Here is a 16,075-nt window from a genome sequence, read left to right as displayed (position 1 = left end):
CCAGCCCCAGGCTGCTGAGGTGGCAAGTCAGGGCTGGTGAGTGTCAGCGGGGTGTGGCTGAGGGCAGTAGGTCTGCCCGTGAACACGGACCCTCCCGTGGCAGAGCGGGGCAACTCAGCCCAGCCCACACTGGGGTTAGTGGCAGAGCTAGGAGTCTCCTGACTCTCGGTGCATCTAGCATCCCCACCCCACTTACCCATGTTCCTCGAAGGGCTTGGGCGTCCGGATAAAGAGGATGGGCCTTGGGAAGAGGGAGAGGCAATTAACTTTTTGGAAGAATCTTCTGTTCCAGGCCAACCTCGTTTGCTTGGGTGGGAAGCTTCCTTCTGCCTGCCTCCACACCCCTCCTGGGATTCAGCTTCTGGAGGCTGTTCCATCCGGGCCTTCCTTGTAGCTTCTCCTGGGTTGGGTGTGGGCCAGGCTCACGTAATTTAGGGCCCATGTGCTGTGCATCTGCAGAGCTAGAGCCCGATTCTGGGTGCCAGGGGGCCAGATGGACATGACATACCCCTGGCAGTCAAAATCCTTGCTGCCCAGAGGGACAAGGCAGGCACAGGAAAAGCATGGGCAGTTGCTCTGAGGAAGGGGCCAGCTGAGGAGAGATGGGGCACATCTGTCCCGGGGCGAGGGAGGTGTCTTCACGGAAGAGGCGACATTTAGCAGGGCTCTGAGGGATATGTAGGAAGGGTTTTGGCAGGCCGCAAGAATAAAGCAGGCAAAAGCCAGCGGGGTGGGGGTTTGCAGGGAACAATTGCACAAGGTCTGGTTGGGAAGGAAGGTGCCGGCACGTGGGGAGAGGTCTAGCGGGTGGTAAGGCAGAAGGCAGCTTGGGAAGGGCTTGGGCACCTCTGTGTTCCCTTCCTTCCTCCAGGCCAGCTCCTTTCTCTCCATCCGTGAACCTTGCCCTCCCTCCTGGGGTCCTCCCCACCTCGCCCCTTCCTGTCCCGGCCCCTGCCTGGAGATTCACAGCCAGCCCCTCCAACCTGTGGAGCTCTGTGCTGTTTGTGAGGGCCTGTAAAGGCTGGGGCCCTTATGGCAACAGCTCTTTGAGGTGCACATTGTTATCCCCATCAAGGGATGACACCTGGAAGGCTCAGAGATGGAAAGCAATTTGTGGAAGGTCACACAGGGCAGGTGGCAGCGGGGGCCTGCCACGCAGGTGTCCTGACTCATCGCCCACTCCCTGCAGGCCTTCCTGGGAAAACAGTCCATATCCGCTCTACCCAAGTCCTTTTTAGATATTCATAGTTACATTTTGACTGCTCGCAGGCCTCCATTTATTCTGGGTTCTTGGCCGCGACATGAGCCGTTGAGGTTGCGGGATTCATGACCTCTTGGTCATTGTGTTTTTAGTTGTTATTATTGTTGTTATCGTAGGAAAAAGGAAGTGACATTTACCAAATGCCAGATGCTGAATATAGTTCACCTTGCTCTCCCAGCAGTCTGTAGTAGAGGGAGGCACCGTCCCACCCCTACTGCAGGGGGGAGGCAGCCTCGGAGAGGGGAGCAGCCAGTAAGCAGCAGTGACTGGCTTCAAATCCAGGGGCCCCTGCCTTTGGAGCCCAGGTTCTCCTTGTTGTTCCACAGCTGCCCCTCTCACTATTGCTTGGTCCTCAAAAGTCAGTAGAATTCCCAAGGGAGGGGGCAGCAGGGAGGCCTGGCCAGAGCTGGGTGTGGTGGTGCTCCTGGGGCCTGGTGCCTTGGGGTCAGGTGGAGGGGAGGTGGCTGGCCGGATCCTCCTGGGTTAATTACAAACTATTTTAGGCATGATGTTTTAAACATCAGAGTCCTGACCCAGGCACACTTGTTCACATCCCAGAAGGTCCCCAGAGACCCCTGGCTCCAGTCCTCTGGTTTTCTGAGTGAAGACACAGGCTGAGAGAGAGGCAGGGACTCACCTGAGGTTACTCAGCCAGTCTGAGGCCGAGCTAGCCTCTGACCCCACCTCGCGGATATTGATTTTAGGTGAGTGGCTTTGATGGTAGACTGGAACCGTGTCTCGGGGCCACTTAGACCTACTTTCTTCTTATCCAGAAACTTCCATACCAGATGCTCAGATTCACATGTCCGGATGCACGTTGGGGAGGCTTTAGGGTGAAGGGACAAGCTGTGCCCCAGCCAGGGAGTGTGGGACCTGGCGTGGGGCCTCAAGGCTCCAGGGCCTGTGTGGGGCTGGCCAGCCAGGCTGAGCATCACATGTTTCAGGCCGCAGTGGACACTGTGTGATGTTGGCGCCAGGGACACAGTCCTGGCCTGCTGACCGTATGATCACAAGACCGCACGTCCCTTCTCCTTTCTGGGCCTCAGTAGAACCTCGGTGAAATGGAGATGGCAGTTCTTGCTCTTCTGGTCTCACAAGGTTTTAGAGAGGATGGTGGATTTGAAAGTGAACTTCGAGGTTCTGCAGAATCAGGGCTCAAGCCCTGTAAGCTGCTCAGTGGCGGAACGTCTGCCCCTTGGAGACACGTGACAAGGAGTGACTGGAGGGAGGCAAAGGCGCTCTATCCCAGCTTCAGGTGCTCAGTCTGGCCTGGCACCTGTCCCTAGCCCCGGGCCACTTGTGTTCTTTCGCTATGCATCCGTTTTCCCACCTGCAAACTGCTGAGCCCTGAGGTCTCTGCCAGCCCCCGCGTCCTCTTCATTCCATTCCTTGGTACAGTGCGGGGTCTCTGGGAACTCTCGATGGGGGCACAGCCGGGAGAAGCAGGCCTTGCTGGCATCCTGGGCAGAGCTCTCTGTCCTTCTTCCTCTGGATACTTCTGTGGCGAGCTGTCACTCTGACTGTGGGTCCAGGTTCTGGCCCTTGGCTCCCAGAATGCTGAGGAGGTCGGTGGCAAGGCAGCCAGGGCCAAGCCACTCTTCATAAGTTTCCTTGCCCTGGGCAAGTCTATGCAGGCTCCTCCCACCCTGTGCTTCCCGGAATCCCAAATCCAGGCAAGCTCCTGCTCCCCAAAAGGGGTCCCCAGTGCACAATAGCTTCAGGGCGCAGGTTTCATCAGGACGAGGCTCCTCCTGGCTTCTGTCATCTAGCCTGGTCACTGGCCCTAGGCTGTGCAGAATTTTTTTAGGGCCCAGCATTGTCCGGTCCCCAGGTGGACTGGGGAAGGGACAGCCTGCCCGTTGGACTGAATGGGTGTTGGTCTCAGGGAAGGGCTCCTCGCAGCTTGTGGCTCAGAAGCCCAGCAAGTGTGGGGACCTCAGAGCCCAGGCAACCCCTCCTCAGATTCAGCCCCTGCTCCCAGGACGCTGCATGACCTTGGAGACCTGGGGGTTCCCCAGAGGGGCTATAGGGGCTGGAAGAGGGAGAAAGATGGGACACCTTTGGCCAGAGCAATTCTGCTTTTATGTCTTATCTATTTGGCTTCTGCCTGGAAGATGACATTTGAAGAAAGAGCTCTGAGTCTAAACAGACGTTGGAGGCCGCTTGGTCTGTGTTTGCTAGGGTTGCCATCACAAAGCACCACAGCCTGGCTGGCTTAACCAGCAGAAACTCCCAGTTCTGGGGGCTGGAAGTCCAAGATCAAGGTGTCAGCAGGGTTGGTTTCCCTCCTGGGCCTGTGGGTGGCAGCCTGCTTCTGTGTCCTCACATGGTCTTTCCTCTGCGAGCTCGCATCCCCCGCATCCTCTTCCTGTAGGGACCCAGTCAGATTGGATTAGGGCCCACAGAATGGGCTCGGGGAACTTAAATCACTCCTTGAAAGGCCCTGTCTCCGAACACAGCCACGTTCTGAGGTACTGGGGTCAGGGCTTCAACATATGAATTTGGAGGGACACAGGTCAGCCCATAACACCATGCATCTTGTGCAAGGCCCTCATGTCACAAAAGGGGAGACTGAGGCCCGGAGAGGAGAGGTTAACTGCCACACGGCAGGCTGGGGCTGGAACTCCAACCTGGTGACAGTCCTGCCCTTTTTCCTTTGCTCAAGGACTCCTCACACTCCGCTCTCCAGGGAATTCCCCTAAAGGGAGGTCTGGACATCTAGATTTGCCAAAGTTGTAAATCTCTTAAGCCGTGTAAGCTGCTCCCTGGCGTCTCGCGAATGCCCTAATGTGAAACGCAGACGTTCCTCCCTTTCAAGCTCCGCGCTCACTCCTGAATTTCCCATCGTGTTTGCACCTAAGGATGCAATTACCATTTCCTCCCATTGTCCTTTCTGCTTGTCCCTCTGCTCTCAGCTGACGCAGGCTCTCAAACCCGCTGGGTGAGCACGAGGCTGTGAGATTATGAAGATCAGACCGCTTCTGAAAGCTTTGGGCTGGCTCAGGACCAGCGATGCTTATCAGTCCACCCAGGGCTCCTTTGAGGTTATTTTCTTCTCTTCAGAAGATGCCCGTTTATGCAGCAGAGAGCGTTTCCATCAATTCTTCTGCCTGAGCTAGCATCAGTCGAGCGCTGCCTTTGGCCATTTGGCGCCCCAGCTGGCTCCTTCCCAGGCTTGCTGGGCTGTCTCTGGTGGGTGAGCCTCCCAGGCCCTTCCCAGGACCCCCAGGCCTCTGTGCTTCTCCGCCGGGCCCCTGCAGTGCCAACGTGGCCCATCTTCCCGCATGGACCACAGACCGTCCCCATTTGGCCACGGTTATTAAAAACCACAAGAAAGCATTTCTCCGGCAAAGGTCACGGAGCTTGAGTTTCTAAACTCGTTTGGGAAGGCTATGGGGACCAGGGTTTTTTAGGTTTGTGGACTTCTGGCAGATCTTAGATTTAAAGCCTAAAATTGAGACCAGGTTTCTCGTCTCGTCCACTAAAAGGGAAAACAAACATTGTGATTGCTGAGCCCTTTCTTCTGGGCTGTCTGTCTGTGGCCTCTTTGGGGTAGGGCCGGAGGAGGCAGGCCGGGCCCCATGCCCCAGGGCATGTGCCACAGGCTCCCATCACCCCCAGTGATGCCCTTTTGAGTCTTTCCATGTCTATAAAATATAGTAATCCTTACCTCGCCGGGTGCGGGGCTGCGCTCCAGGGATGCCGGCTCCTTTCCTGTTCACTCGTCCACCGTTCACGTCGACAAGAACACTTGGTCTCCCGAAGCATTTGCGTGGGGGAAGGGAAAAGGAATTGTGTCCTGGTGGTGGGCTTTCTTAGATGGTCGGAGAGTGTTGAGATTCATGGGGGGCTGGGGTTGCCTCCTGGTGCTGACCTCCCCTATGACAGAGCCACCCTGACAGTGACTCCTGGTCCCCAGCTCTGTACAGCCCTAAGAAATCGGTTTCTTCTGGTTTGAGGGATGTGTTTCGGCCAAGGGGCTTTTCACCTCATGCCTTTTGGGGGACCCCCTTCTGAGGGTAGAGCTGCTGTGACCTGGGGTCGGGAGAGCACAGGCCTCCAAGACGGACCGCGGAGTCCCCCACCGGCTCCACAGCCCATAAGCCCCATGCCCTGGGCAAGTCAGGCTGCTCTGAGCACTGGTTTTCTCTTGGCATTTGGGGAACCATGCATGTACAGGGCCCGGTACATGGTCTGTGCCCGTTGAACAGACTCACAGGCTGAGGCCTGGAGACGGAAGGGGATGTCCTCGTGCCCATGTTGGTAAGCGGCAGTCGGAGTGAGGATTCGGGGTGCTGGGTTGCAAATGAAGGGGCCTCTCTGCTGTATCACGCTTCCGCCACCCTTCTGCGTGTCGGTAGTGGCCCAGGTGAAGCCAGAGGGGAGGCCACTGCCCAGAGCAGAGTGAGTGTTAGCTGCGGAGCCCTGGGTTGCCCCCACATCCAGAATTCTGGGCCTCAGCCTGGAGCCCGAGAGGAGCCCCTGGTCACCCAAGAGGTTTGCCCGGGAGGCCTGAGTCAGGCAGAGACATGCTAATTCTACTCCTTCTGTGTCTTCTAGTGTCCGCCAGGACTTCGATGTCCCTACCAGCCACCTGATTGGAGCGCATGGATACTGCACCCAGGTCAGGGGGTGCCGTGGGGTGCCGTGGGGTGCTGGGCAGCAGAGTGCTTTTTTCCCTTCCTCCCCCCTTCTTTCCTTGCCCCTGCCAGCCCTCTCCCAGCAGCTTTCATGTGCCAACCTCTGTCATGGAGACCTAGAAAGGCCACTCAGTTCAGTTTCCGCTTCTGGAGAGCTTGCTGTGCCCGATCTGTGTGCTTGGCACTGCAAGGACAGAGCCAGGGGCCGCACAGCCCAGAGCCTCAGTCCGAGCCTCGGGGACGGACTGGGGGCTCTGGGCCAGCTGGGGTGGTGAGGGCCACGGCACAGGCACCATCTTGGCAGTTGACCCTCCCCAAGCTGGGCTGATCTTCCCCTCCCCAAGCCTCAGTTCCCTCGTTTGTAGAAGGAGGAGTTTGGACTAGACCAGTGCTTCTTAAACTTTGATGTGCCCATGAATCCCCCGGGAGTCCTGTTGAAGAGCAGGCTCAGATCCAGTGGGTCTGGCCTGGGGCCTGAAGTTCTGAATTGCTCACAGGCTTCCCAGAGAAGGTGATGCTGCTGGTCCACGGACCACACTCTGAGTAGCAAGGGGCTACATGACCACTAAGCTTTGCCACTGCGTGATTTTGAGTCTTGGGGCAGGGAGCAGCCTATTTCTCCTTTCTCCCCCATTTCAAGAGGGCTTCCTGCGCTGAGGAGGGTTTGAGACAGATGGGGAACAGGGGCCTTTTTCTCCCCCTTGAAAACCAGATGGGAAAACTCGAACCCATCTGAAAAAGGCCTCGCCTTTCTTAGCAGCCGCTGCCCCTGAGGTGCAGTATCTCAGAGCAGACATTTCCTCCAGATTCTTTCTCATTTCCTCTGCAAAGACACAATGGGGCCCCTTTGCTATCTCCCTCCAATGGGGCTCCCTCTGTGGCCATCAGAGGGAGCCTCTTTTACTGTGACCAGGGCAGGGTTCTTGGTGTTGTTGGAGGGATTTATTGACCGGGGCCTGGCTTTTATAATTCAGGGGAAAACACTTCTGTGAACTCTCCCCTCCAAAGTTTATGCTGGGAAAGGCCTCTCCTGGCCATTCCCACGTACCGTGGGGCCATCGCTGCCTGCTGGCCTGCCACGCGCGCCAGCCCCGATGGGGTGGGTCAGGCAGAGGGTGCTGCCTGCCCAAGTGCTAAGGCTGGGCTCACTCGGAGCCTTCCTCGGTGGTACTGCAGGCACTTAGCGGCCGGGGTTCCCCTGGGATCTTGGGTAGCCAGGTGGTGCCATGCGGGTAACAGGTGAGAGGAGAGGGAAGGACACCAGGCAGGATGCTAGAAAATGTGGGTGGAAATCCAGCTCTGTCATGAACTAGCTGTGGGGCTTGGGGAAATCCTCTCCAGTCTGGGAGCCCCAGGGTCCCCATTCCTCACAAGGAGTTGGACCCCTAGATGCCCTGCTGAAGGAAGGGCCCTCCCTTCCTGCCACCTCAATGCAGGAGGCACTGGCTGAAGGAGACGGCCAGAGGGTCACTGATCTCCAGGTTCTGGGGTCAGCAGGCTTGTCGGCCTGTCGGCTGTGCGGCACAAGTCACACGGTCCCTGGATGCGTGATGCCGCCGGGCCGAGGAGGGCAGGGACAGATCTAGACCCCAGACTGGGGCTTCCTCGCCTCGGCCTGTCTGCCTCTGCAGGCCTCCACCCTCCCTCCCTGCTCCCAGACCCCGCCATCCTCCCGTGAAATCCAAGTAAGACCTAGAGTTGCTTTCTTGGTGTTCGCACCATTGTCCGCTTCCTGGCGTTGATAATGGGCGCTGGTTGTGTTAAGATGTTATCGTTGGGGGAAGCTGGGTGAAGGGTGCACAGGAACTCTCTGTACTATTTTTACAAATTCTTCTGAGTCTAAAATTATTTCAAATGAAAAAGCTTATGAAAAAAAAAATGCCATCCTTCAAGACCCACCCAAATGTGGCTTCTCCACAAAGTGGCTCTGACTCAGCCATGTGGTCCCGTGCCCTGCCTGGCCCCGGACGGTTCCGTGCGCACATGTTTATAGTCCCAGTCACATCCTACATTGACCTTCAGCCGCGCAGGGACGCACCTGATCCCCGCCCTAGGCCCAGACGCCCAAGGTCAGGAGCCATCTTTCCCCCACTCCCCTGCCACCACCCAGGGCTCAGGACGGGGGCCCATGGAATCAAGGTCACAATGAGTTCCTAGAGTCGCTGGGCTAGGAGCGGCTGACGGCTTCCCCTGAGGGCTGGTGGGAACTCCAAGTCCCAGCCCCCTGTGATTTGGGGCTCTCTCCCTCCTTGCTTTCCTTCCTTTTCCGCCCTTTTTTTTTCTTGTTCCCGATCTCCCCTGGACAAGCCTTTCCCCTTTCTTTCATCTACAGGAACTTGTCAATCTGCTCCTGACCGGGAAAGCCGTGTCCAATGTTTTCAATGACGTGGTGGAGCTGGATTCTGGGAACGGGAACATCACGCTGCTCAAAGGCGTTGCTGCGCGCAGCGATGTTGGGTTCTTATCTCTCTTTGAGCACTACAATGTGTGCCAGGTACTGGGGCGCAGGGCTCCGGAGACAGAGGGGCCCGGCTCCCTGGGACCAGAGAGAGGGAAGGCGGGGAAAGGGAAGGTCAACTCCAGTTCCCAGAGCCAGTCCCGGTTTGGTCCAGTCTCAATCACAGAGGGTTTGGGAAGAACTATAGCTTCACTGCCATTGAGTACTGTGTGGAATTCACTCCCAAAGCCAGCCGATACCATGTTCTGGGAAAGGTTGTTTCAAAGGGACTCCTAGGGATCTATAGTGTGACTGTGGGTCAGAGCAGATGCAGTTGGGGTGTGTGTGTGTGTGTGGGGGGGGATGGGGTCTTCTCCAGGGACAGGGAGAACCGTGTCAGTTTCCTAGGTCTGCCACAGTGAAACACCACAAACTGGGTGCTTAAAACAACAGAAGTTGTCCTAGAGCAGAAGGTCTCATAGCAGAAGTCCAAAATCAAGAGGCCAGCAGGGCTGTGTCCCCGCTGACACCCATCGGGAGAATCCACCCTCATCCATTCTAGCTGTTGGTGTTTTCTGGCAATCTTTGGCATTCTTTGGCTTGTGGATTCATCACTCCGATCTCTCCCTCTGTCGTCACATGGCCATCTTTCTGCCGTGTGTCTCCTCCTTTTCTTATAAGGACATCGGTCATGTTGGGCTAAGGGCCCACTCTACTCCACTAACCTCATCTTAACTAGTTACATCTACAACAACCCTAATTCCAAATAAGGTCACATTCTGGGGGCTAGGATCTCCACGTATCTTTTTGGGGGGGCACAGTTCAACCCTAACAGGCCACTCGGTCTGTTTGCCAGTGCACTGCTCCCTTTCCTTCCTCTCTCCCTGCAGCCAGGGTCTTGGAAAGGGCTGGGCCCCCGGCGAAGCTGGGCAGGGTGAGGTGACTACATGTCTCTGCACAGTGGGCAGTTGGCACCGGGCCCCGTGTTCTGCCCTAGCCTGCTGTTCGACCTTCTCTGAGCCTCGGTTTTCACGTCTTCAGAGAAGACATTGTTCTCTAGCTGGTTTCATGGTGCCCTTTCAGCATGATCACGAGTTCAGACTGTTGTCCCTTTGCTAATGGGCCATGTGGTGTGGCTGCATCCCCAGGTCCTGCCCCCACGGACAGGAAGCCGACCCGTGGGCTCCACAGACTTGGGGAGAAAAGAATGATTACGACTCCCCCCCTGATTTGCCGGTGTCAGGAGGGAGCCCAGGAATGTGGTCACGTGGGCCAGGAGAAGCACCAGGGCCCCTGAGCATCCGACCCTGGGTGGGCTCTGGAAGCATTCAGCCCAAAATTCCATGGGCTGAGAGAGGGTAAACTTGGCCAGGCTCCTGGAATCCCTAGGCTTACCATGAGCCCTGGTTTCATTCTTGTATTGAGGGTGTTGGTCTAAAAGTAAACTATTTTCCTTTGGTCTGTGGGGTAGTTGATGGGAACATCAGTTGAGGGTCATCCTTCCCTTGGAATAAAATGCTGATTGAAGAAATTCAGGACCTACAAGGATCCAAATTCTTAAATCCACACGGACACCGCCCCCCCCCCCCCGGCCCGCCCCACTGTTATATGCTTGGCTGAAGACTGAGGCTTGTATCTCTCTGCAACAAGAGGGTGTTTGCTCCCCTGCCTTGGGGCTGCAAGCTCTCTAAGGAAGGACCCTCAGGCCCTCTCTCCTCCCTAGAGCTAACTGAGGACTGGGCCTCTGAAGGAAAAGGCAGATATCTGGCAATATCGACAAAGCCTATCCTCTCCCTTACCACCACCTGCCATCCCCTCTGTCACTGAATTCCTCTGGTCCTACATGGTTGGCCGTGTTGGGGGTGGAAAGAATCTGGGGAGGCTTAGCATCCACGCTCAAAGCTGGTCCCCCTCCACTGGACAGCACCAGTGTGGCCATGGGGAAGATCTGACATTTAGGACAGCTTGGAGCATGGTGTCCATGGTGGGGCTGTTCTTACAAGGCTTAGGTTTTCTCTTGCAGAGGGCAGAAGAGGGCCTGCTTGTCATTCAGCCTGTCCGGGGCTTCTCATGGCAGCCTCTGGCTGGGAGCCTGGTTCTGGGGCCCTCACTGAGTATGTGGGGGCTGGGGGTAAGGGAGGTCCTGCCTATCAGTGAGCTTATTAGATGACCCACACTCCGGATGTGCCTGGGGGGAAGCAGAGGAAGCTCTGGACCAAGAAATGCACCCCCTGCTGAGCTAGCCAGCCCCCTGCCCCAGCCTGGCTGTGTGTTCTGGACCTCCGTTCACTCCCCATGACCCCCCTGGGCTGGTCTTGCCCATCGGACTTGCACCTCACTCTCACCACCCAGAGGTCACAACTGAGGGCTGCAGTTGGAAGGCCAGCCCCTCCTGGCTCCTGGTGATTGTGGTGGGGGGACCGGCAGTCCAGGGAAGGGACAGCATGGGACCAGGAGTTTAACTTCAGTGCTTCTCCCATGCCCTGCAGGGTACATACCTTGCTGCCTTCATGAAGAGACCTGAGCGAAGACTAAGCTTGGCAGGAAGGGCTCTGCCAGCTACATCCTCCTCCCATTTTCCCCAGCTGGGCAACTAGCACCATCCACCCACTTTTTCAAACCCAGGAGCATGCCTGATCCATCAGGAGGTCATGTGGCTCCTACCCTAAATTGTTTCTCCGGTCTGGCCATTTCTACCATGGTCCAAGCCACCAGCATTGCCGGTCTGGACACCTGTCCCCAACCCCTTTCAGTCCTTCAATGAAGCCACTGTGATCTTTAAAAGAGTAGACTGAATCACATCATTCTTTTGCTTCACACCTGTCAGTGGTTTTCCCATCCTCTGAGACTGTTAGGGGCTGAATTATGTCCCCTCACAGATTCACACGTTGAAGTCCTAACTCCCAGTACCTCAGAATGTGACTATTTGGAAACAGGGCCTTTAAGAAGTGATTACGTTAAAATGAGGTCATTAGGGTGGCCCTTAATCCGATTGACTAGTGTCCTTATAAGAGGAGGGGATTCGGACATGGACACAGAGAGGGAAGACCACGTGAAGACACAGGGAGGCGACGGCCATCTGCAAGCCAAGGAGAGAGGCCTCAGGAGAAACCAGTCCTGCCCACACCTTGGTCTTGTACGTCCAGCCTCCAGGACTGTGAGGAAACAAATTTCTGTTGTTTGAGCCACCTGGTCTGTGGAACTTTGTTCCGGTGGCCCCAGCTAACTAATGCAGAGACTGAAAGCCCAAACTTAGCACAGCCTACAAGGCCCCATGAGACCTGTCCCTGCTGTTTCCTCCCTTCACGTTTTGACTTAAATGTCCCTTCCTAAGGGAGGCCTCTCCTGACCTAATCAGCCCGTCTAAATAGGTGGGGGTCTGCCTCTGCATCACAGAATCTTACTGCTTTCCTTCGTAGGTCTCCTCTTGGTTCCAAGTGTCACATTCATTGCTTTTGAGTTGCAAACTTTGTGTGCATTTGAACGTTTCTGAGATTCTGAGCCCCAGTCGCAGTCACTGGCCGGTCAGACTTTAACTGCCGGCTTTCTTTCGTCGTGAAACAAACAATTAGGGTGACTCTGATGGCATCTTAGATTCGGGCCAGGGCAGTGCAGATGTGTCTGTATGATTATTTGATTACTCTCTGTCTTCCCCATTAATCCGGTGAGCCCCGCGAGGACAAGACTGGTCTTGTTTCCTTCCTTGCTGTACCCACATGGTCGAGCGTAGTGCCTGGGACTGAAACATAAGTTATGCCGAATGACGGTTACCCTTAGAGACGACAGACGTCGACTCTGCCAGCAATCAAATGTTGGTTCTTCTAGATTAGGGCTTCTTAGCTGGCAGTCCACGGCTGGGTGTGGGGGTACTCACCTCACCCCTGCAAAAGATTTAAGAATCCCCCTTTAAAAGTGATTCCTAATGGTGCCGTCTGTTCCCCAGCCAGGAGAAAGCCTCAGACTGTGTTGAAGGAAATGTGCCCTCCACCCTCCCTCCTCGCCCCCAGGCCTTTGGTCAGCTACCTTCGAACCCAGAGGAAGTGAATTTCATCTTTGGAAAATGTCACCCACTTGGAGGGGGCTCCTGAATGAGAAAACTCATTTATAAAGTCTCTGGGCAGCTTTTTTTGCCCATAATCTTTTGACCGTTGAATAAATGGCAAGCTGCCCTTTTGTCCCCTCTGCTGGAAAATTCAGGGTGGCTGATTATGTAGATGCCTGCCCCCCTGGCAGGTTGCACGGCTCTTTTTCCTGCAGTGAATGAGCCCTGGGTTCCTGAGAAGGCTCCCTGCTCGAGGCGAGGCCCTCACCAGAAAAGCCTCTTTTGAGCCTGGAGTGGGAGCTGACTTTGCAGTGGGGTTTAGGCACGTCCAGCCACGTCCTCTAAAGCATCTAATTCCCCCACATCCATGAAGGAGAGAGCTTTGTGGTTACGTTTTAATGTCACAAGGGGCTGGGGTGAGGGCCCTACTGGCCAGGTGGGGGCGGGGCAGGTCGCTTGGAAAATGGGAAAATGAACACATTGTAAAGATCGCTATTCTACCCCCTGGAGGAGGCAGCTGTTTGTTGGACAAGTCTTTCACTAGGTACCTGAGCACAACCCCCCTGTCCGAGACACCCCAGCCCAGAGTCAGCTCCCAGGAGGGCTCCGAGGGGCCCCAGGAAGACCGCTCGGCCACTCTTCTGTGACAGGCGGGAGAAAGTATGCCCTTCTCCCCACTGGAAAAATAATTCCCATTCTTTCCTTAATCCGCAGGCTGTGGCTGTAAATACCTGAGCATGCAAACATCTCGCTGGGGCTGGTGGGGATTAGGCCAGAATCAGCCTGGCCCGTGGCATGCACGGAGCTGAATAAACCAGGGCCCGGGGTAGGGAGAGGTGCTGCCCCAGGGAGTCACAGGTGACGGGGAGAGAGCACATAGAGGGCCAGCCAGCCTGAGGGGCAGAGCCAGCCAGGCCCCTGAGCAGGACTTTGCAGAGGGCCCCGGCCGCTCCTCTGCCCTGAAGAGCAGCCCCACTAAGGGTCCTGTTCAGTGCCATCTGCCTTCCCCGAACACCCCTCTGCAGGGAGCTTTCCAAGGAAGTCTCTCATCAGAAAGTCCCAGCTCCTTATCCTCCCCTTCCACCATGCTCTTTCCCGAATGCCCTGCTAGTCCCTGGATGTCTCTGGCACCGCCCACAGACTGCTCACCCAGAGGCGCCCTCTCCCTTCTCCCCGTGGCTCCAAGCCCACCTGTCTTCAAGGTAAAGTCCTACCTAGTTCGAGTTCCACTTCATGCATGAGGACCCTCACTCGTCAAACATTTGCTCATGTTGACTTCTAACCCCTGCCCTTGGTGCTAAGGGCATAGTCCAGTGTGCAGGAGGCAGGCTGGCGCGTCATGGTGAGGCAGTGATGCGCTGCAGGAGAGAAGGCGGATGCCTGGTACCTAGTACCTGCTACCTCGTAACCCCCACCTGGGAGCTAGAGGGAGGTGATTCGTGCTCCCTGGTTGGGTAATTTGGGTGATGCAGGACCTGGGAGGGGAGGTGGGGTGTCCCAGCACTCTAGATGGGGGACGGTGGCTGCACAGGACCGTGGATATGAGGGAAAGCCCCTGGGGGGGGGGGGGACGGCTCCGGGAGACAAGCCGTGTCTGTGAGCCGCTCAAGGGGCTCCCAGCCTGGCTCAGAGGCTGTGATCCCCAGCAGGTCTCTCTGAGGTCAGCCCAACCCCGAGTCAGACAGAAGATGCTCGGGCCCTTTTCCTGGGGCTAGCACAGGCATCTCTCCACTCCCTGTCCCTCTTGCAGGTGGGCTGCTTCCTGAAGACGCCGAGGTTCCCCATCTGGGTGGTGTGCAGTGAGAGCCACTTCAGCGTCCTCTTCAGCCTGCAGCCAGAGCTCCTGCGAGACTGGAGGGCCGAGAGGCTCTTTGACCTGTACTACTATGACGGCCTGGCCAACCAGCAGGAGCAGATCCGGCTGACCGTTGGTGCGCCGCCCCCACTGGCCCGCGTCCTCGGCCCTCGCGTGTCCTCGGGGCGGTCAGAGAACAACGTAGACCCTCAGACCCGTGTCTGCACGGGGGGATCAGAGAGCGGCTGTTGGCGCATCCTCCTACAGGAGGAGCAGGAGCAGGGCCTTGAGAAACTGAGAGCATTAGAGGTGGTGTATGGGGAGGTTGAGAACAGAGTAGGGAGCCCCGAACACCATGCCCACAAGTCTGGGTTTTCTTCTGCAGGCAGTGAGGAGCTATGGAAGGTTTTGGAGCAGGAGAGTGACGGGATCAGATGTGTTTTTAGAAAGAATTATGCTGGTAGCTGACGGGGAGCAGGAGGGTGGGGTGGAGGCTGGAGGTGGGAGGCTGTGAGGAGAGCGCTGTGGTCCAGGAGAGAACCAAAGGGCAGGAACAAGGATGGGTCCAGTCAGGATGAGAAGCGGGGCAGATGCCAGAAGAGTCAGGTCCCAGGAGGTGGGTTGTTGGTGCCAGCCTTAAAGCACGTTCAGACCCCGGGCTGAGTGTGTGTGTGTCTCTCTCTCCCGGCCCCCAGACACCACCCAGACCATCCCTGAGGACAGAGACAACGACCTCGTCCCGCCCCTTGAGCTCTGCATCAGAACCAGGTGAGTCAGGTCTGTCTCTGGCTCTGGAAGCTCACCCGAGTGGCTGGGAGGTGTGGGGGTTGGGGGTAGTCGTACCCGCAGGAGGGAGGGTGGGTTTCTGGATTGCCCCAACTAAGTGTCTGTGGGGAGGCAGGACCTCTGCAGAATGGAAAGACGCAGTGCTTGGGGCTTGTTTGTACGTAGCATTTTGAGGTCTCTGTGGCCCAAGTGGAGAAGTGTGTGGCCTGTGAGGTGACTGTGTCTTCAGACAGCTTCTGAGGCTGCCCCTGTGGCAGGGGGTGGTGTGAGTAGGTGCTTCCTGAGGTCCGTCCTTGCTCAGGGCAGTCACCAGCATGTGTGCTGAGTGCTGTGGGGCCCGTCAGGAGGAAGCACAGGTAGGGGGACGGGGGGGGGGGGGGGGCGGGGGGGGAGGTGTTTGAGCAGGATGGGAAGGTGCGAGGGCCTAGCTCCTCAGTGGCCCCCAGGTGTAGCTCTGAGCTGGCTTCCTGCAGCAGAGGCGCCCTCTGCATCTGGGAGGAGCAGCCCCCTCATTCTGTTGGTGCGGGTTGGGCCCTCTGAACCCCGAGCAGAGGTGCCCTGTAGCCTCAGACACAGGGTGGGGGGGTCCTTGACTCCCCTGTTCCCGCTCAGGCTCGGGGTGAGTTGGGGCTCACTTGACTCACCAGCCCACTGACAAGGCCCCAGGGCTGGGAACAGAACTCCGGAGGGCTGTGGGGTTGGAGCTCTGGCCCCCTTCCTCCCAGCCTCAGGCGGGCCCTTCACAAAGCCTTTGGGTAGTGACTTGGAGGCTTCAGTGTGCAGTGGGGGGAGCAGGCGTGGGAGGGAGGAGGTCTGCATTCCAGTGCCTTCTGGGGAAGTGCTAGAACTCGCATGTGGTGAGTGTGGGTTCTAGAGTTCTAATCCTTTCCATTTTCTGGCCATGAGCTGTTAGACTTCACCTATGTGTCCCTCACACTATCAGCTATAAGACCGGGAAAATGGGAGAGCCGAGCACAGGGCTGTTGTGAGAGCGCCCGGTATCCCGCCAGGTGCTCTGTAAATAGCTCTCACGGTTTCTGTCTTAGCGGCCTGTGCCGTGGTGTGACCTCAGGCAGAACCTCATGTCCCTGACTGTGAAGTGATTGGCCTGGGG

General features: G+C 56.9%; 1 protein-coding gene across 1 annotated transcript in view; it reads left to right on the top strand.

Moving 5' to 3' along the window:
- Nucleotides 1-16,075, top strand: part of MINDY4 (MINDY lysine 48 deubiquitinase 4) — a 103,506-nt gene that overhangs the window by 78,759 nt on the left and 8,672 nt on the right. Inside the window, exons 14-17 of the mRNA XM_032401836.1 lie at nt 5,822-5,885; nt 8,234-8,395; nt 14,131-14,311; nt 14,871-14,943. Of these exons, the coding sequence (XP_032257727.1) occupies nt 5,822-5,885; nt 8,234-8,395; nt 14,131-14,311; nt 14,871-14,943 (480 nt within the window). The remainder of the gene's footprint in view (nt 1-5,821; nt 5,886-8,233; nt 8,396-14,130; nt 14,312-14,870; nt 14,944-16,075) is intronic.

This window comes from Phoca vitulina, unplaced genomic scaffold (genome assembly GCF_004348235.1).
Source record: "Phoca vitulina isolate PV1807 unplaced genomic scaffold, GSC_HSeal_1.0 scaffold4, whole genome shotgun sequence".
Lineage (NCBI taxonomy): Eukaryota > Metazoa > Chordata > Mammalia > Carnivora > Phocidae > Phoca > Phoca vitulina.
Note: the sequence above shows the minus strand (reverse complement) of the source record. Positions and strands in the feature narration are given on the sequence as shown.